The sequence below is a fragment of the Lampris incognitus genome, chromosome 3 (genome assembly GCF_029633865.1).
Source record: "Lampris incognitus isolate fLamInc1 chromosome 3, fLamInc1.hap2, whole genome shotgun sequence".
Taxonomy (NCBI): domain Eukaryota; kingdom Metazoa; phylum Chordata; class Actinopteri; order Lampriformes; family Lampridae; genus Lampris; species Lampris incognitus.
In genome coordinates this window covers 4,293,135-4,313,515 of record NC_079213.1, presented here as the reverse complement: position 1 = coordinate 4,313,515, position 20,381 = coordinate 4,293,135, and the positions used below count along the sequence as shown (strand labels likewise).

General features: G+C 47.9%; 1 protein-coding gene across 1 annotated transcript; it reads right to left on the bottom strand.

Moving 5' to 3' along the window:
* Window positions 1-1,120: 1,120 nt before the first annotated feature.
* On the bottom strand, window positions 1,121-17,522 carry LOC130109065 (NACHT, LRR and PYD domains-containing protein 12-like). The gene is made up of 10 exons (XM_056275784.1): window positions 17,252-17,522; window positions 15,245-16,994; window positions 14,630-14,803; window positions 14,042-14,215; window positions 13,356-13,529; window positions 10,582-10,755; window positions 9,119-9,289; window positions 4,398-4,571; window positions 2,193-2,239; window positions 1,121-1,758 (listed from the first exon to the last, which is right to left on the bottom strand). Exons 1-10 carry the CDS (start codon window positions 17,520-17,522, stop codon window positions 1,205-1,207), a joined length of 3,663 nt encoding a protein of 1,220 aa, XP_056131759.1. The 3' UTR covers window positions 1,121-1,204.
* Between the last annotated feature and the right edge of the window lie 2,859 nt (window positions 17,523-20,381).

Genomic DNA, 20,381 nt, shown 5'->3' with positions numbered 1-20,381 from the left:
CTGGCCAGTTGTTATTCTGGTAATCTGGCAGTTGTTATTTTGGTAATCTGACAGTTGTTATTTTGGTAATCTGGCCAGTTGTTATTCTGGTAATCTGGCCAGTTGTTATTCTGGTAATCTGGCCAGTTGTTATTCTGGTAATCTGGCAGTTGTTATTTTGGTAATCTGACAGTTGTTATTTTGGTAATCTGGCCAGTTGTTATTCTGGTAATCTGGCCAGTTGTTATTCTGGTAATCTGGCAGTTGTTATTCTGGTAATCTGGCAGTTGTTATTCTGGTAATCTGGCAGTTGTTATTCTGGTAATTTGGCCAGTTGTTATTCTGGTAATCTGGCAGTTGTTATTTTGGTAATCTGGCAGTTGTTATTCTGGTAATCTGGCCAGTTGTTATTCTGGTAATCTGGCAGTTGTTATTCTGGTAATCTGGCAGTTGTTATTTTGGTAATCTGGCCAGTTGTTATTCTGGTAATCTGGCCAGTTGTTATTCTGGTAATCTGGCAGTTGTTATTTTGGTAATCTGGCCAGTTGTTATTCTGGTAATCTGGCAGTTGTTATTCTGGTAATTTGGCAGTTGTTATTCTGGTAATCTGGCAGTTGTTATTCTGGTAATCTGGCAGTTGTTATTCTGGTAATTTGGCAGTTATTTTGGTAATCTGGCAGTCGTTATTCTGGTAATCTGGCAGTTTCTTCGAAGCTTGTTAAACTCGGTGTAAATCAGCCTGCAGAACAGCATCGGTTCAACGGTTAAACAGGTAAACATGAGTCTTTACTGTCCTGGCTGTATGGTCATTATAACGCTGCCTTAAAAAAAGTGCAAACAAAGTTTTTTAAACTTCTGATTGGGGTGAAACACGTAGTGCTGTTTCCTCACAGCAGTAGGGTCTCGGATTTGGTTTTAGTCCACTTGTGTGTAGTTTACATGTTCTCCAACTGTTTGCCAACAGGTTTCACTCCCACAGTCCAAAGACATAATGAACACATGTATATGTTATGGACACTCCAAGTTGGCCATAGTCATGAATGAGGTGGGTGTGCGTGTTTCCTGTGATGGACTGGTGATCTGTCAAGTATGACCCCCTGCCTCCCACCCAGTGCATGCTGGGATAGACTCCACCCTCCTGCAACCCCGAAATGAAGAAAATGAACAATTCTCATTGGCTGTATACGATGCAGAACGGGAAACGAAACAGAATGAAACGCCAACACTACTGTGTGCCCTCCGGTGGGCAAATGAACACACTGCAGTCGTCCTCCTCCATCCCGAACCCTGGATAGAGGGGCCCAGTAAAGGTGGTGTGGAATGTGTGCAGGTGGGTCAGCCTGCTGGCCGACACACAGTAGAAGGACAGGGTGCCGGCCGGCCAGTCCAGGTACACACCCACCCTGTGGGAGCCGACGGAGGAGGGTGCAGCTGGAATCTCGACGTTCTGGCCGTTGTGCTGGGCGCTGAAATGATCCTCGGAACAGTACAGACTCCAGGACTGCTCCGTGTAGCCGAACCCAGAGAGGTGGGAACTTGCCCGCCGGCGGATGCCTCTCGTTGCCACCGCAACATCCACCCAGCGTCCTTTCCACTCAACCTCCCAGTAGTGCCGCTGGGTGAGGCCCTGCTGACACAGGACCTGCGACACGCTCTCAAAGCGGTCGGGGTGGCCCGGGTACTGCTGCCTCTCCCTCACCCACGTCGCCCTCTTTCCCCCCTCATACAGGAAAAGAGACACGGCGGCTGTGTTGGGGTCCAGCGTAAGCTCGCAGGTGTCTGGCAAGGGCACAGAGGTTAGAGTTTAACTTTGAATTCATTATTTTCTGTCCTTAGAAAGACAAGAAAATTAAAAGATTTGAACAAATTGTTATCTTTAAGGCATACGTTCACTTCAACAGGAAGTAATAAGATACTTGATTGATCCCTGCAGGGAGGTTCTCTCTTTGCATTCCTCTCCTCCACAGGGAGGTCAGAGGTCACGTCAGAGTCAGCTATAAAACAGCAACCCTTGGAGGTGCTAGGGAGTCAATGCAGTGCTCAAGGACAAAGGCAAAGGCAAGTGCATGTCCTCCTCTGATCTCAGTGAGTTTACACGAGACAATTACTGTCATTCCATCATTTATGAAGAATTTATCAACAGACGGATAGAGAGACAATATGATAGATTGGAAAGACAGACAGACAGACGGGCAGCTCTTAGAATTACTCACAGTTTTTAAGCCTTGATTTCATGTAGCACTCTGCATTATGGTCCACACTACAGACATATAGACAGCATTAGAAATAACTTTGTTAAAAGAAACACTCAACAGTAGGGAAAGTGTTCAACAAATAAGGAGCAAAATAAAGGATTTACTTGACTCACTGGATTTATATATATATATATATATATATATATATATATATATATATATATATATATATAGTACAAGCCTGTTTCATGCCATAAGCAATCATCAGCTGACGGTTGCTTATGGTCTTAGAGATTGTCTGGTCTTAGAGTCTTGGGTGGCTGCTCTATCACCCAGAAGCTGATGCTTTGACCCTCTGGTGTTGTTCGCAATTCCTTTCTGAGTTTCACTCATGTATTGACTCGTGTGCTCATTCATCTTAGTTGCTATGATGCCTGACAGGATCTTCCATTTTGTGGAGAGGCAGGTTATCAGAAGATAGTTTGAAGGTGTTACACCCTTGTGGGGATCGTTGATGATCAGTATTGTTCTCCCCCTGTGTTAGCAGCTGGTTCATCTGTGTTGCCAGGCGTTCATGGAGTGCCATTAGCTTCTTCAGCCAGTACACATGAATCATGTCAGGGCCTTGAATGTCTTCTTCCAGTAGCCAATTTCTCATCAGGTTGTTCTGGTTCCCAACACCTGATGTAGACCTTGTTAACCCAGACAACGTCTGAACCGATATGACTCCATTCGTGTTATTCTCACTCATATCTGAGGTAGTTGACTTGTATAGCATTATTAGTCTAAGTCACGGACTCTTACTGGAGAATCATTCCAACCAGGGCTTGAACGCCCGATCTCTGGCGGGTTTCTCGGGTCCTCTACCAGAGAGGCCTGGGAGTTTGACAGTTCTGCACAGTATCTTAGCTGTTCCTAGGACTATACTCTTTTGGACAGAGACCTCAGATGTTGTTTGTATCTATCTATCTATCTATCTATCTATCTATCTATCTATCTATCTATCTATCTATCTATCTATCTATCTATCTATAAGACTCGGATCATAGCAGCACAAGAACAGGCACTCAGTACCAGCTTGATTGAGGCAGGGGTCTGCCACACCAGACAAGACCCAAAATGAAGGCTGTGCAAAGAGATCCCTGAGACAGTCCAGCACTCAGAAGCAGGGTTTAAAATGCTAGCTAGGTAAAGCACACACTGGATGGCATAACTAAGTGACTGGGATAGTGTAAAGGAATATCTGTACTGAATACCGACTGGAAGTCCCCAAGTCCAAATGGGAGACACCGCCAAAGGTGGTTGAGAATGGCAGAGCTAAGATCCTGTCTGACCTCAAGTTCCAGACTGACAAGCAGGTGCTGGCTAACCAACCAGGCATCGTGGTGGTCGACAAGGATCAGAAGACAGCAGTAGTGATCGATGTAGTGATCCCGAGTGATGGCAACACCAGGAAGAAAGAGCATGAGGAGCTAGAGAAATACCAAGGCTGAGGGAAGAACTAGATTGGATGTGGAAGGTGAGATCCACAGTTGTCCCAGTAGTAATAGGAGCACTAGGGGCTGTGACCCCCAAACTGGGAGAGTGGCTCAAGCGGATTCCAGGAACAACATCCGAGGTCTCTTTCCAGAAGGGTGTGTTCCTAGGAACAGCTAAGATACTGCACAGAATCCCCAAACTCCCAGGCCTCTCTGGTAGAGGACCTGAGCTTGAGGAAGACACACGCCACCCAAAAAAAGGTGGAGATTTTATTTTATTTTATGTATATGTATATATAAAATCTCAGGTGAATTTGGCAGGCGTGGCTTGGTACAAGTAAAGGAACTTAAAACAAAGTGTCTTATTCAAACTTGAAAGATTGATGTTTCTTATTGAAAGTTGATTTAGCTTAGTTTTGAGCTTGTGAGACGATGTAAAAAAACAAATCTTAACAAATCATTTAATAGTTAAATAGTTTAATACTGAGTCTTGGAAGCTCTTATTCCTTAAGTAAAAAGAAAAGCTATGGGCAGTGTTAACAGATAATGTCCGTCACTCTATCGTACTTGTTTGTAGCCATCAGTTTCTCCCTTGTAAACCTGAGATATAAACTCCTCAGAACCAGCATACTTTATTCATCCCCGAGGGGCAATTGCGTCCCACACCTTCTCACCTTTTCAAAGGATAACAGGAGGTTAAACATCTGGAAATGAGACAGCCTTTTTTGCCCAGCACATATTTTACCTGAGTGCCTCCAGTTTACAGAGCGGGTCGTCACGCTGAGCGGACAGCAGCTGGACTCCTGAGTCCTTCAGGTAGTTGTAGTCCAGGTCCAGTCGTCTCAGGGAAGACGGGTTGGATCTCAGCGCTGACGCCAGGTGAACACAGCCATCCTCGGAGACGTCACAGAACAACAACCTAAAAGATGTCCCTCACGTTAATGCATGGCTATGTTAATGTTTTTTACTCGACACGTGTTCTTCATGGCGTTGTACCTCGCTTTATTTGAGAGCAAGTTAGTCGTAATGGGTAAAAAGGCCAAGCGTGTAAAAGACCAGACGTATGGAGGTTAACAAGGGTGGGGGTGAGGCTCGTCGGCTCGCTTCACGTGGGTTTGCATTTCCTGCGATGTCCTGTTCATCCATGTGAAAAGTAACCTTCCACTTCTCTCCACGGCTCTCGTCCCTCCAGCCTATTTCTGGACTTATTCTCAGTTACTTCTCCATCTTACATCAGCGTCATGACAACAGGCTAACTCGAGGAAAGGGTTGCACTTACTTACTCCATTTTAATCTGCTGGGGAATGATGCCATTATAAAACTCTGGAACTGAGTTGCAGTTTAGGACTATACGAACAACGTGTAACTTCAGCTCTCGAGTCGTAAAAACATTTCAAGGGATTGGTGAGGACAACCGCCCCGATGGTGGGCGGAGGGGAGGCCTTCAAATACCAACAATCAAACTTTTAAACTGTGGCCACAGACCTACATGTTCTCAGCCATGAAAGATTTTCTCAAACCAAGTGTGTTGAACAGCTATTAGAGAGCGCAGAAGAAGAAGAAACTAGAAGAAACAGTTCTTGTTTGTAATCTTCCTCTTCTTTGAGCTTTTTCCCTGTTTCTCAGGGGGCGCCACAGCGGATTTTATTGTTTCCATCAGTACCCTGTGAGGGCACAGCACCAATGGCGGTCATTGTAAACCTGGGCCTTGACCAATCCTGTATGGAGCCTCGACTGATCCGGTATGGTCTTGTCAATCCGCATACTGGTTTGGCAAAATTTTACATCGGATGCCCTTCCGGACACAACCACTAACCCTATGGACGGGGGCACGGGTAAAGCGCTGGACGCCATCCCAGTGTTCATGGACTTGCGCCCATGCCTGTCACCTCGTTTGGGATGATTTTTTGTTTGTTTGTTTATATTCTGTCTGTTCAGCATCCTCCAGTTAGGGCAGGTAGGTGGTGGCGGGTTTCACAATGTTCACATGGGCATTTATTAGTTTAGAGTTTAGTTTATTGGTTTGAGTGTGGGGGCGGCACGGTGGTGCAGTGGTCAGCGCGGTCGCCTCACAGCGAGAAGGTCCTGGGTTCGAGCCCCGGGGTAGTCCAGCCTTGGGGGTCGTCCCGGGTCGTCCTCTGTGTGGAGTTTGCATGTTCTCCCCGTGTCTGTGTGGGTTTCCTCCGGGGGCTCCGGTTTCCTCCCACAGTCCAAAGACATGTAGGTCAGGTGACTCGGCCGTACTAAATTGTCCCTAAGTGTGTGCATGCGTGTGCCGGCCCTGTGATGGCCTGGCGGCCTGTCCAGGGTGTCTCCCCGCCTGCCGCCCAATGACTGCTGGGATAGGCTCCAGCATCCCTGCGATCCTGAGAGCAGGATAAGCAGCTTGGATGATGGATGGATGGAGGGTTTGAGTGTGGAGTAGGAAATGAATGTTACTTTTAAAACGATTTTCTTTTCAGTGATATTTATGGTTACACATGCTTAATGTTGGGTTTATGAAATGGGACAGGCATGGGCGCAAGTCCATGAATACCGGGATGGCATCCAGCTCTTTACCTGTGCCCCCGTCCAATAGGGTTAGTGGTGGTGTCCGGAAGGGCATCCAACGTAAAATTTTGCCAAATCCTTATGCGGATTGACAAGACCATACCGGATCAGTGAGGCTCCATACGGGATTGGCTGGGTTACTGCCATTGGTGCTGTGTCCTCACAGGGTACTGATGGAAACTATAAAACCGCTGTGGCGACCGCTAGGAAAACCATAAACCAATATTACATTTAATTGTTTATACTTCTTATAACAGTTCATTGAAGAAAAAATATTTTAAGACTTCAATATAGAAATGTAATAAAAACAAAAACAGGGTTGTTACGCCTATTTCCACTTTTATTCAAGTACAAATACAAATACAAATAAGTTTGCTGCCTCAACAAATACAGATACAAACACTTGGTTTTCTGCACATCCCTACTTAGCAATAGGACCACCCTTAACACTGACCGAGTGTGTCTGCTTCTGAAGCTGTGTCTTCAGCCCACTACTTCACATACAGGGGGGCAGTACCATAGGCAGAGGCATGGGTATGCTATAGGTTCCCCAATCTCACCTGTAGTGGCCAACTTGTATATGGAGGAAGTGGAAAAGAGGGCGCTGATGTCCTATCCAGGGACACCACCTAGCCATTGGTTCAGATTTGTGGACGACACCTGGGTTAAAATTAAATCTCAGGACGTCTCGATGTAGGAGAAACCCCACATTAAACAGGCCCTGGTTAAGTGTGGTTATCCTAACCGGGCATTTGTCAAAACCAGGAGGACGCCAAAACGGTGCACCAACCGATCGAAGAGAGGAGAAGGACCGCAGCTGCCTAAGCGTAAACCAGTGGTGATTCCGTATGTGGCGGGAGTGTGGAAAAAGCTTAGACTCATATTTTCCAAACACCGCGTCTCAGTTCCTTTCAAACCCCAGAACACGCTGTGCCAGAAGTTGGTCCACCCCAAGGATCAGGTCCCCCCGGCATAAACAGAGCAATATAGTGTAGTTGTTAGGTGCCAGGAGGATTGCTGTGACTTGTACATCGGGGAAACCAAACAGACGCTGGCCAAGAGGATGGCACAACACAGGAGAGCTAACACGTCAGACCAGGACTCCACAGTCTACACCATCTACAGACCAGGACTCCACAGTCTACACCATCTACAGACCAGGACTCCACAGTTTACACCATCTACAGACCAGGACTCCACAGTTTACACCATCTACAGACCAGGACTCCACAGTCTACAACATCTACAGACCAGGACTCCACAGTTTACACCATCTACAGACCAGGACTCCACAGTCTACAACATCTACAGGCCAGGACTCCACAGTCTACACCATCTACAGACCAGGAATTCACAGTCTACACCATCTACAGGCCAGGACTCCACAGTCTACACCATCTACAGGCCAGGACTCCACAGTCTACACCATCTACAGACCAGGAATTCACAGTCTACTCCATCTACAGGCCAGGACTCCACAGTCTACACCATCTAAAGACCAGGACTCCACAGTCTACACCATCTACAGACCAGGACTCCACGGTCTACACCATCTACAGACCAGGACTCCACAGTTTACACCATCTACAGACCAGGACTCCACAGTCTACACCATCTACAGGCCAGGACTCCACAGTCTACACCATCTACAGGCCAGGACTCCACAGTTTACACCATCTACAGACCAGGACTCCACAGTCTACACCATCTACAGGCCAGGACTCCACAGTCTACACCATCTACAGGCCAGGACTCCACAGTCTACACCATCTACAGACCAGGACTCCACAGTCTACACCATCTACAGGCCAGGACTCCACAGTCTACACCATCTACAGACCAGGACTCCACAGTCTACACCATCTACAGGCCAGGACTCCACAGTCTACACCATCTACAGGCCAGTGGCCACTCTTTCAAGGATGAGGATGTGCACATCCTTGATAGGGAGGAACGCTGGTTTGAACGGGGAGTCAAAGAGGCCATCTATGTGAAGATGGAATGACCATCCCTGAACCGAGGGGGGGGGGCTAATAGTACATCTGTCGCTATTTTACAATGCTGTGATTGCAACCATTCCCAAATCCTCTGTGAATAGTACACATGGCCATGTAACTCTAGTTAATGGTCATGGCATTTGCATATGGAATCGACCAGTTTCAGTCGTTGTTTATAAGGGTGGGGTCTGCTGCGGGGGCGACCGGGTTCCCGGCGGTATAACCGGGTGGGTTGATTGGACTCGTTAGCCTTGGTTGTCAGCCAATCTAGGAGAAGGACAACTCTGATCTCAAACCCGGGTAGATGAAGTTCGTTAGCCTGTCGGGCAGTTCATCTAGGAGAAGGCAAACTCGGATTTAAAACCTCCGCTGCCTTGTGGGTGCACTCGTCTACGGGAAAGGCTTCGGGAAGAAACCCTTAGGAAAAATCTGCATCCGTCTCCATTGCCAGTCGTCTCGCTAGTCTTGCCACTGGTAGTAGGTGGTCTCGGATGGGAGAGTGGGGTTGATGATGTGCAACTCTTCCTCACTTTAATCATTGCGCAAGTCATCAGTCATCCATAACAACAAATAACATAAGGGTGGGGATACCTGCAGTGAGCTGAGACTGATGAAGTCACGAAGATGAGTGATGAAGCGTTTCTCCCACTAAACTTTGTGTCCAGATGAACTTGTTAAAGTTTCTGGGACTTGACTAAGGTAGATCACATAGCGCCATCAACCAAAAGGGGATGGAGAGACGGGGTGGCAGATTTATAAAATGTTGGCTTTAGTCAGTGTGTTAAACAGGATGAATGGCATCCCCTTGCATCACCCTTAAAACGTGGCAATCCCAGTTTGTTCTTTGTTGACGTAAGTTACCACTCATTCTAAGCTGCTCCGGACAGCTAACATCTGTAATGTAAATGCTCAAAGGTACCTTAGTGTGTCCAGTTGACAGTGGATACTTCCAAGTCCCACAGACAGCAGCTTCACCCCTGTGTCCTGCAGCTCGTTGTCGCTCAGGTCGAGCTCTTTCAGGCGAGAAGGGCCGGAGCTGAGAACTGCGGCTATCTGCCCACAGCACTGCTGCAGCTTGCAGTCGTTCAACCTGCAGGTGAGGAAAGAGCTTCAGTTCAACTTTTCATTTTGCACTTTCAAGACCAGCCAAGGATCCATCCCAACAGATACAGAAATGTATGACTGTGGTGTCGACCAAAGCAACGGAGTCAAGACGTAGTTAGAGGCAATCTTTTTACACCTCTATGCATTTGTGTACTGACTTGGATTATGTATATGTGTAAGGGGAGGTGGGGCTGCGTGTAGGGGTTTGACTGTATGCGAGTGTGCGTGATTTAATTACATACAGAGGTGTGTCCCTCGAGGTAATTCTTAATTCCCCAACATGTTGGCTAGCATTACTTGTTGCCATGGTAACATCTTTCGGAGGGGGTTCCCCCTTTTTCTCCCTAATTGTATCCGGCCAATCACCCCACTCTTCCGAGCTGTCCCGGTCGCTGCTCCACCCCCCTCTGCCGATCCGGGGAGGGCTGCAGACTACCACATGCCTCCTCCCATACATGTGGAGTCACCAGCCGCTTCTTTTCACCTGACAGTGAGGAGTTTCACCAGGGGGACGTAGCACGTGGGAGGATCACGCTATCCCCCCCCCCAGTCCCTGAACAGCCGAACAGGCTCACCAGCCGACCAGAGGAGGCGCTAGTGCAGTGACCAGGACACATACCCACATCCGGCTACCCACTGGGACGCCCGTAGGGATGTCCGACCATTGCCATGGTAACATCTATCTATCTATCTATCTATCTATCTATCTATCTATCTATCTATCTATCTATCTATCTATCTATCTCGTCGCTTGCGCTATCCAATCGAAATTGGTAACGGACGAAAAGTTAAGCATTCATTCATGTACAGTGGATAACCAGATTAGTCACTGTTGGTTCTAGTTTGCCAGGGTCAAAATCTGATAACGTTATACTAGCATTAGCTAATGTTTGAATCTTTAGCTAACAATTGTAATCAGGCTAACTGCCATAGTGAGACTAGAATCATTCTAATTAGGTCAACTAAGTAAAATACATTAACTATGTCTTGCTTTACTGGTTGTGTCCTGTCAGATCATTTAAACAAGCCATCTGGGGAATTTCACACCTTCAAATAGTTTACATGGCAGCATCCATGCAGTCATCAATTCCGCTTAGAAACTTGACTTTCAGAGACTGATATGTGAGTCGTATGAGCGTTTTATTTTCAGTCATTCACACGATTCCTCAGTTTACCTGTCTTCTTAGCTGTATTTGTACATTGTGTTTACTTTTCCTTTCGCTAAGCGGCGTTAATGTGAGGAAGGAGTAAGAGTCGCAGGGGTCTTAACAAACCGACCTCAGTGTTACCAGGCTGCAGTTTGCACTTCTCAAGCCCTCGGAGAGCAGGTCCACACCTGGGTCCTGCAGGACATTGCCGCTTAGGTCCAGTTCTTTAAGTTGTGAGGTGGCCAAGGTGAGAGCCAAGGCCACCTCACCACAGCATTTCTCCGTGAGGCCACACCTACTGAGCCTGAAAAGGGGAGTGAGAAGTAAATGGTCAAGGAAAGCTGCGTCCTCCAAGTCGCCAGTAAACAGTCATGATGAGTTACAACCAAAAAACCCCTGGCCCCAGGGCGCCTGGGTAGCGTAGCGGTCTATTCCGTTGCCTACCAATATGGGGATCACCGGTTCGAATCCCCTTGTTACCTCCGGCTTGGTTGGGCGTCCTACGGACCCACTTGGCCGTGTCTGCGGATGGGAAGCCGGATGTAGGTATGCGTCCTGGTCGATGCACTAGCGCCGCCTCTGGTCGTTTGGTGCGCCTGTTCGGGGGGGGGGATAGCGTGATCCTCCCACGCGCTACGTCCCCCTGGGGAAACTCCTCACTGTCAGGTGAAAAGAAGCGGCTGGCGACTCCACATGTATGGGAGGAGGCATGTGGTAGTCTGCAGCCCTCCCCGGATCGGCAGAGGGGGTGGAGCAGAGACCGGGACAGCACGGAAGAGTGGCATAATTGGCCGGATACAATTGGGGAGAATTTTAAAAAAAAACGGACCCCATTGAATGTTGGTCAACTATGTTTAGCTGTAGGTTAGCACGATTGCCACGCTAAATGGTTCACTTGGCATTGCTGCACATTATCAGTGTTTTCATGAAACTGATCAGGCATAGAGAGTAAATCGTGGTTGTTCCATTTCTCTGATTTAGTTGTCATCGCTGTGACATACCACATGGAGATGTCTTGTCGTTCTAGTAGTGTTTGAGTTCCGGTCGTTGTTTTGGGACTGTTTTAATATTGTAACGACCACGAATAAGTTGACTCGCTAGCCCTTGGCTGACGGGTCGGACCCTTTAGTCGACTGGTTAACATAGTCTCCCGTAGTGCGGGAGACTCGGGTTCGCGTCCCGGCTGCGGCGGTTCCCGGGCTGCCCCCTTGAATTCGCTTCTGCTATCCATAGGCGGTGTTGGGGAGGGGCCAACACTGAACTTGCCCTCCCCCCATCTGAATGAAGAGTCTACAATAATAATAAAACTATCGATTGTTATTTTATAGTTTCACACCGTATAGGCCAGTGTTTCTCAACCCAGTCCTCAAGGACCCCCTATCCTGCACATTTTCTTTGCAACCCTGAATCGGTACCTGTTTGTAGTTATTCAACCAATCAGCAATGACATTTGTCAGATGTTGCACACCTTGCATAATTAAGTGCTGCGAGATGATTGGTCGAGTAAGTACAAGCAGGGCTACCTATACAGGGTTACAATGAAAATCTGCAGGATAGGGGTTCCTTGAGGACTGGGTTGAGAAACACTGGTATAGGCGACATCTACAAACCCTCGGTGACATCGGTGGCAGCGGCGGGATCCGGAAGTGTGCAGATCCTCAGAAGTCTCTTCGGAGCGCGGGAATAACAAAGCGCGAGGGCGCGCTTCCGGGGAGGGTGACGACTGTAAACTACTAATAAGACACGTTAGCCCCTGGTTAACGGGTCTGACCCTTTAGCCGAGCGGTTAGTGATGCCGCCTTGTGGTGCAGCACACCCCGTATCGAATCCCGCACCGGGCAAGAACATAACCGGTTACACTAATAATAAAACTATCGATTTCTTGGGACGCTGATGCGAAAGGCGGAACTAATGTGGCTCAACATTCTAGTCGGGTCCTTTAGAGCGGTACACCGCCGCTGGCGGGCTGAAGCGCGAAAGAACGTCGGCTACCAGCTGTCAGCTCTGACCCAGGAGCAAGAATCAAAACCAAACGTTGCGAGACTACCACGAAGAGTTGAAGGTGAGCGAAAGTATTTGTTTGTGCAATTATTACAAGGTAAGACTTGTGGTCAGGAAATGTTGTCGTTGACTGGTGAACTCAGTAGCAGCTAGCGTAAACAGCTACAGCTAACAGTTTGCTTGTGTAACCTATTTTTCTGGACTTAGCCTGTTGGTGATTTTAAGTTCCTGTTATAAGCTGTTGCCACGGTATATGCCTCGAGCTCTTATTTTGAAGGCTGAAGAGAGAGCGGAAGTGCTGTACGCAGTGTTGTTGCTGTGGAGTTCTGTTGGGGGGAAGAATCCAAATAAAGTGGTCCTCGTGTGAAAGTGGAGCCTCCGTATTTGGTATTTTATAGTTTCATACAGTATAGGCGACATCTGCACACCCTCGGTTACACTGGTGGCAGCGGCGGGATCCGGAAGTGTGCAGATCCTCAGAAGTCTCTTCGGAGCGCGGGAAGAACAAAGCGCGAGGGCGCGCTTCCGGGGAGGGTGACGACTGTAAACTACTAATAAGACACGTTAGCCCCTAGCTAACGGGTCTGACCCTTTAGCCGAACGGTTAGTGACGTCGCCTTGTGGTGCAGTACACCCCGTATCGAATCCCGCACCGGGCAACAAAGTAACCGGTTACGCTTGCATTAGTAACCCTTTGGCGCGTGCGGCCACCCCGGTGTGATCAGCCGTTTAACGGGCTGGCAGACAAACGGTCTTTCGGTCCAGTGTGACATTTTTCAGACTGTTGGGGGTTTTGGAACAATGGGCCATCGGAACAATGGCACGGCAGCCCTTTCTGGGCCATATGAAAAGGCAGAGGAAGGAAATGAAAATAGATTTTGGGGGGCTTTGTCTTGCACTGACCGCAGAGTTTCCAGTCTACATTGTGGACTCCTCAGTCCAGCCAAAAGCATCTTGAGCCCCGAGTCCTGCAGGTTGTTGTTGCTCAGCTCCAGTTCCCTCAGCTGCGAGACGCCCGAGGTGAAAACAGAAGCCAAATCCTGGCAGCATTTCTCCCTCAGCTTGCACCGATTTAACCTACGCAAAGAAAAACAATCAAACCCCCCCCCTTTTTTTTTAATGCAAGTACACAAACACGACTGAGAGTAGTCAAAAGGGCGTATCAAGGTGCTTTCTTACAAGTGCTATATAGTATATTTGTTACAAGTGCAATAGTAAAGTTATGAATACTGAATTGTAGAGTCTTGTTATTAAGCAGAGTTTGACTGTTGTTGCTTTTTGCGGTCCCATTCAAGATGCTCTCCATTCCCCAATTCTTTACTTTCTTGCGAATTTAGATACGTTGGGATTTTTATGTATATTGATATTCTCCCATAGAAAACAATCTGTTGAATACTCTGTTCGATTTTATCTATTTTTGGAGGCTCTCTCTCTGTTTTACTTGAAATACGTTCTTGTATTTTCATGTGGAGCATGCCACCAAGTCAAATTCTTAGTACATGCAAGTCTATGCAAGTCTATGAAAATCGTGCAAATCAGTGACGTAAGTAAAAAGGTATAAAGCAGTATCATCATCACGATGAAACAACCTCAGTGCTTCCAGTTTGCAGTGATGGCTGCAGAGTCCTGCAGATAGACGCTTCACTGCTTCCCCCTGCAAGTCGTTGGTGCTCATGTCCAGCTCTCTGAGTCGGGTGGAGTCCGTGCTCAGGGCCAGGGCCAGAATTTCACAGCACTCCCCTTGGAGCTTACAATTACGTAATCTGAATGGAAGAATCAGAAAAGTTTTTTTTTAGGTTTATCTAGTCATAGAAATTGAAATGAAGTTGTGACATAGTATTTTTACCCCTTTACATGACATATTTTTAATATAATTATTTGGCAGGGATCACATATTTTGGGAAGTTTGAAGTTTGTGACGTTTGGTCAGTGAGCAGCTTAAAGTTACACGGTTCTTTTAGAGAGCGTTGAGGCTTCTGCTGATAGTTAATACTGAATAATATGACCTTCTATGATAGACTGTCATGTATATCCAAGAAAAAGTCCTGGAAAATGTTCTTGAAAAGTCCTGGAAAGTGATTTCTTAGAGTGGAAACCTTGACTGCTGTTTTGATATTGTAGGGCAGTATTGTGCTGCCCTGATGCTAAATGCATGGTAAAAAGCAAATGTTACTGACCTGAGGAGCTCCAGTATACATTGTGGACTCACTAGTCCATCGGAGAGCAGCTTCACTCCTGAGTCCTTCAGGCTGTTGTCACTCAGGTCGAGCTCTTTCAGGTGAGAGGAAGTTGAGCTGAGAGCCGAGGCCAGCTCTTGGCAGCACTTTTCTGTGAGGTTGCATCGATTTAACCTAAAGAAAATAAAAACCTATTACCTCCAGTATGTTTTCTATCTTTAATTTGTTATTGGGTAAGAACTTTTGGGCTTAGTGTGGACTTTCCACAATGTTATGGCTCTGTGTGTTGTGCATGTGAGTATAGGTCTGGTCGGTGTTGAGAGCAGGTGAGTATGGGATGAAGGATGTGGGAGTAGTGTGCATTTCTGAACAAGCAGAACTTTTAGTCCAGCCTTCTGGAACTGTCCATTCAATAGCAATGGGAGGCCACTCGTTATCTCGGTAGCATACTTGTTCTCATGCTCCTCTTTGTGTGTTTGACATGTAAGTTAGCTTTCGACAAGAGAACACACTGCTTGAAACACGATGAATCGTTGCATCCCTCAACTGCAGTCAGTGTCAAAGCATACTCAGAAATTTTTAAAGGCCTCAAGATTAAACTTTCGACAAACTTACAGAGCACGTGTGGAGGAAGTAATAACTGTCAGGAGCTTCCTTACGCCCTCTTCTGATTTTATGAACTTTTTAAGGTCGAACTCTCCCTGTGTGGCCTCGGAAGTCATCAGTTCAAAGGTCAACGCCGACCACTGGACCGGCGACAGCTGCTTTGAGGAAAGTCTCCCAGAGCTCAAAAAACTCTGGATCTCTTGCACGAAAGACTCGTCCTTCAGTTCGCTCAGACAGTGGAAAAGGTTGATTTTGGTCTCAGGCTCCTCTTTGATCCTCTCCTTGATGAAGTTGATAGTTCTCTCCATTTCCTCCTCTCCGCCAATGTTCACATTTAAGACTCCACTGAGGAGCTCTTGGTTTGACCTCAACGACAGGCCCAGGAGGAAGCGCAGGAAGAGGTCCCAGTGGCCGTTCTTGCTTTCCAAAGCTTTCTCAATTGCAGTCTTGTGGAAGCCGAAGACGGACTTGGGAAGCCATCTTGCGGATATTCTTTTCATGTAACTGAGGAGAACGTTTTCCTTCCTGTGTAAGTATGCATGATGAGCGTAGACCGCCGCCAGGAATTCCTGAATGGTCAGATGCACAAAGCTGAAGACCTCTCGCCTTCTCCTACCCTCCATCACAAAAATCTCCGTGCACATGCCAGAATAGACGGTGGCCTCCTTCAGATCCATGCCGCACTCCTTCAGGTCGGCTTCATAGAAGATCAGTTTGCCCTTCTCCAGCTGGCGGAAAGCCAACTCGGCAAGCTTCAGAATGATATTGTCGCTCCGCACAGGGTAGTCACCTTCCCTCATCCGGCCTATCTGGCAGAGGAGCAGATAGGCATACATCTCAGTCAGGGTGCTGGGCATGACTCCGCCCACTTTACCATGCAGCATCCTCTTCAGCACAGTGACAGTGATCCAGCAGAACACAGGGATGTGGCACATGATGTAGAGGCTCCTCGATGACCTCATGTGGTTGATGATCCTGACAGCCTGGTCGTCCCCCAAACGCCTCGTAAAGTATTGCTCCTTCTGCTCATTGGTGAATCCCCGAACCTCCGTCCATTGGTGGATGTACTTCCGAGGGATGCGATTGGCCGCGGCTGGCCGCGAGGTGACCCAGACCAGGGCGTTGCCCAAAAGGTCTCCTGTGATGAGGTTGGTTACCAGTACGTCCAGTGAGGCTGGCTCGGTCTGGTCCCTCAGGACCTGGTTGTTTTTAAAGTCCAGAGGGAGCAGACTCTCGTCCAGGCCGTCAAAGATGATCAAGACTTTGCATTCAGCCTCCAGTGTCTCCAGTTGTTTAGTTTCGGGGAAGAACTGATGCAGAAGCCCCATCAAGCTGCATTTCCCCCTGCTGATGTTGGGATTCAGCTCACGGAACGGCAATGGGAAGAGCAAGCTGATATCTTGGTTTTCTTCTCCTTCCGCCCAGCTTAGGGTAAACTTCTGCACGCAGACGGTTTTCCCAACTCCGGCTATGCCCTGTGTGAGCACGGTTCTGATCCTCTTCTCCTGACCGGGCCGGTTTTTGAAAATATCACAGAGTTTGACAGATAATTCGTCAACTGCTGTTTGATTTGACCTCAGCTGTCTGACCTCGTGCTCCTCGCTGACTCCTCCCCAGGCGCCCTCTATCAGATGCAGCTCTGTATAGACCTTGTTCAGGTAGACGGTGTCTCCTTCATCGGTGTTCCCCTCGTAAATGTTTTGGCATTTTTCTTTCAGGGTTGATTTCACTTTTTCTTGGATTACAAAGTGATCCACCCCTGTCAAAAGAATATTAACAAATGTTCGGGTCAATATAGTTCTAGTCTTTTTTTTACATATTTTTGCATCAGTCTTTTCCTGTGTGCATGCCTGTGTCAGTGATATGTTGTGCTTACCTTTGCCCACTTCGGTCCTTGTTACTGAGAAAACAAGAAAGACAAAATGGTTTTTACACATTAGCCAATACCAAGACCAGCGCAACGAGTTCTTGTCAAGAACTGAAAAAAATTTTAAAATTGATGGCTTTCGTTTCAACCTTCATTACACGTCTCCTTCAGTGTCTCTGCCTGCAGGTTGAGCCTCATCCTTCGCAGTATATCCACCGTGACAGCGACAGCATCGTCATAGCCGTACGTTTGCACCAGCAGGGTGACAACTTCGGGCCTGTCCGCTTCCTGAAGACGACTTTTTGGAATACGAGCAAACCCCTGGAGAACATCGCTGTAGAGAAACCACCGGAAGGTCCTCAGCTCCTTATCGACCATGTCATCCAGCGTGTCCAAGAGAAGCTGTGGGACGCGCGCCATGGCCCTCCTCTTGCTCCGCCGACACCGGCGTTCCCCAGCTTCTTACGCTTAATGGAGAGGGTGAGGTTGAAAAGAAAAAGTTTGAAAAGACTTATTTGCCACCCAATTAGAAAGCGCCCGTCTTCTCATGCAGCCGGCACGGAGAAACACACTCGACTGTGACGCCGGCCAACTGGCACTGAAGAGAAAGGAACTCTTGTCAGCGTTTTGTGCTGAACCGGAAGTCGTGATGTCATAGAAGGTTTTCCTGCCTTGCAGTGAAAGTGAGCAAACTAAATACAGACGTATTCTTGTCTTGTGCGTGTCCGTATTGTAAACTTCCTGTTACTGTGTGATTTTGTTTGCATATTGCACATCACTGCACAAGCTGAACCAGTTCAGCTGGGTTGATGCCTGCGAGATAGGACAGGGATAATGTGTGGGGGGGGGGGGGCACTTATGAACTTCAACAGTGGGAATTTACTTTTTTTCCCTGTCTCGGCCTGGGGTGTAAAGAAAGATGACCTGTGGTTTTGTTAAAGCCACATCCTCAGTTTCATTCTGTGTCACTTTTGCTCCAAATCGCTTCTCGTTCCCTGAAGGAACCGGTAGTGAAAGACAGAAGCGGCCTGATCCTTCCCTCATGGAGGGCGCCTGTCATGGCCGCATACAGCACATGCGTTTTGCTTGTTAGGAGGGGGGAGCACCGACACGCCCTTGTCCTCGGTCCTTATCTTGCATGCTCTGCGTTCTGTCCGTCGTGTGCAGTCAATATATAACGATGAAGCAAGAAATAAAACAGCTTTCTGCTTCGGTAAACTTGTCATACGGCCTCTCATGTGGAGAGTCTTTACTGAGATTATCTGTCTCCCACTTGTTCCTAAACAGTTAACTCACAATCTGCTAATTGGCCTACCTCTTCAGTTTGTGATGTACTATCTCTATCTATCTATCTGTCCATCTATCTCTCGTCCTTACTCTATCGATCGATCGGTCGATCGTGTCTATCTTTCTGTTAAGCTGTTGAAAATGTTGCGTCTTAAAACCAGCAGTTTTCTAGACGTAACCCATTCAGTGAATTAAAAAGAAAACGGGGAAAAAGATTCAAAAAAACCTTTTATTGCAAACATTGTCAGACTTTTACATAGCTATGGACGTGATCAACATTTAACTATACGGATTCCTCGGTATTATTCAGTGTGCTTCTCCGTGGATTGGTCCCTTGTGGTGGAGAAGCTTGCATGGTCCTGAGATCCTCAGAGCGACGCCGTCTGGAGCTATGCTCCTGGTTGGGTCACCCGTGGCGGCAGTGGTGCATCTAGAGGTTTTTTCCTGGGGTGGCAACAGGGGTGGCAAGACTGTGTCCCAGAGGTGGCAGCTGCCCCCCCTTTGCCACCCTGTAGATCCGGGCCTGTGAGGGGGAGGGGGGATTCTAAATCGGCGACTTCTGTTTGAGATGAGTTTGGTGTGGGTCTCATTGACCTTCACCATGCATGTACATAAAATATACTTTAAAAACATATTATCTGATTTATAAATGGGGTGGTACCAGGGGTGGCAAGACCGTGTCCCAGAGGTGGCAGCTGCCACCCCTTTGCCACCCTGTAGATCCGCCCCTGCATGGCGGTAAGGTCAAGGGGGAGGTCCCTGACAAAGAGCAATCCAACCGAGACCTCAGCGGTGGATCAGGTGGAGGATGATGGCTGACTTTCGGGAAGTGTCACAGCGGCTGGAAAGGCGGATGAAGGCTGCAGCAGAAATGGGGCCCCCAGTCGTCTTGGACTCCGTGCAACTGGATCCTGACCCAGATCGGTCAAGGACCGTGTGGTGGCTGTCTGTGCACCGGTCTCCCCACATTAAGCAAAGTCATGCACAGGTGTCCTCTTTTTTTTCATATTTTTTTTGGGACGTGGATCGCGGATCAGCCTCTACAGTCATCTGAAGACCCACAAGTAGACAACCCGATGGAGAAGACCGTCATAGTGACCGAGTGACCACCGACGATGACGATGATTCAGCATGCAGGCAAACCTCTCGCGGTTGGGTTCTGTAGCTAACCATGTCTCTTCATTGGGTATTACTGTGGGTTTTTAAACTCACAAGGGATCATTTTGTTTTGAGAGTAGGAGGGAAGTCATGGTGAACTCAGCTGGGGGAGAGAACAGCTGGAAGAGAAACCTGCACACTTTGTCCTCTGGATGCCACATGATGGTCAGAAACACAAACCGCATGGTTGGAAAATTAGGCTGTAAGTATGTCTGTGTGTTTATCAGAATCAGACGGGTCACAACAGAACTTTTCGTCTGATTCGTCATTTTTCATCAGACATGCGTGGACTTGTTGAAGGACAGAACCAGGCTTATCGCTTACATTCTGTGCAGGCTGTGCAGATACTGACGAGGACGGGAGCACATTTTTGCCCCTTTTGCACTACAGGGTACCCGGCTCAACTCGACTCCACTTTTTCATTTTCCATTGTTGGAAAGTACCGGCAGTTTGGTAACTGTTGCCACTTTTCCGGTACCACCTTTGTGGAGGTTCCAAAAAAAAAAAAAAAGTGGAGCGGGTACCAAAACCAATTCAGACCGGCTACACTGTTACGGTAATGGACAACGACACTCCGCTAGTCGAGTCGAGTCGAGTCGGGCTGAGCCGGTACCATGTAGTGAAAAAGGGGCATTAGTTACGATAAGATCTCCCTTCACATTGACCGGCCACAGGAGAGAGACGGTGTGGTGTAATTGTATCAGGACCAGATGGGGAAGAAAACTCCACCAACACCAAAACGACACCGGTCTCCGCCCCTGTCCTGCAGTCCACTGATGTCAAACCAGACCGGTCCCTCTCCTTCTCGTGGCCCCCCGGGAGGCTCTACGACGA

Excerpts from the sequence above, each read along its gene's own strand:
- LOC130109065 (XM_056275784.1), bottom strand. The coding sequence starts at position 17,522 with ATGGCGCGCGTCCCACAGCTTCTCTTGGACACGCTGGATGACATGGTC. Across the intron at positions 14,216-14,629 it reads TGTATACTGGAGCTCCTCAG|ATTACGTAATTGTAAGCTCC; the intron begins GTCAGTAACATT and ends TCTTCCATTCAG. Across the intron at positions 13,530-14,041 it reads TGCAAACTGGAAGCACTGAG|GTTAAATCGGTGCAAGCTGA; the intron begins GTTGTTTCATCG and ends TTCTTTGCGTAG.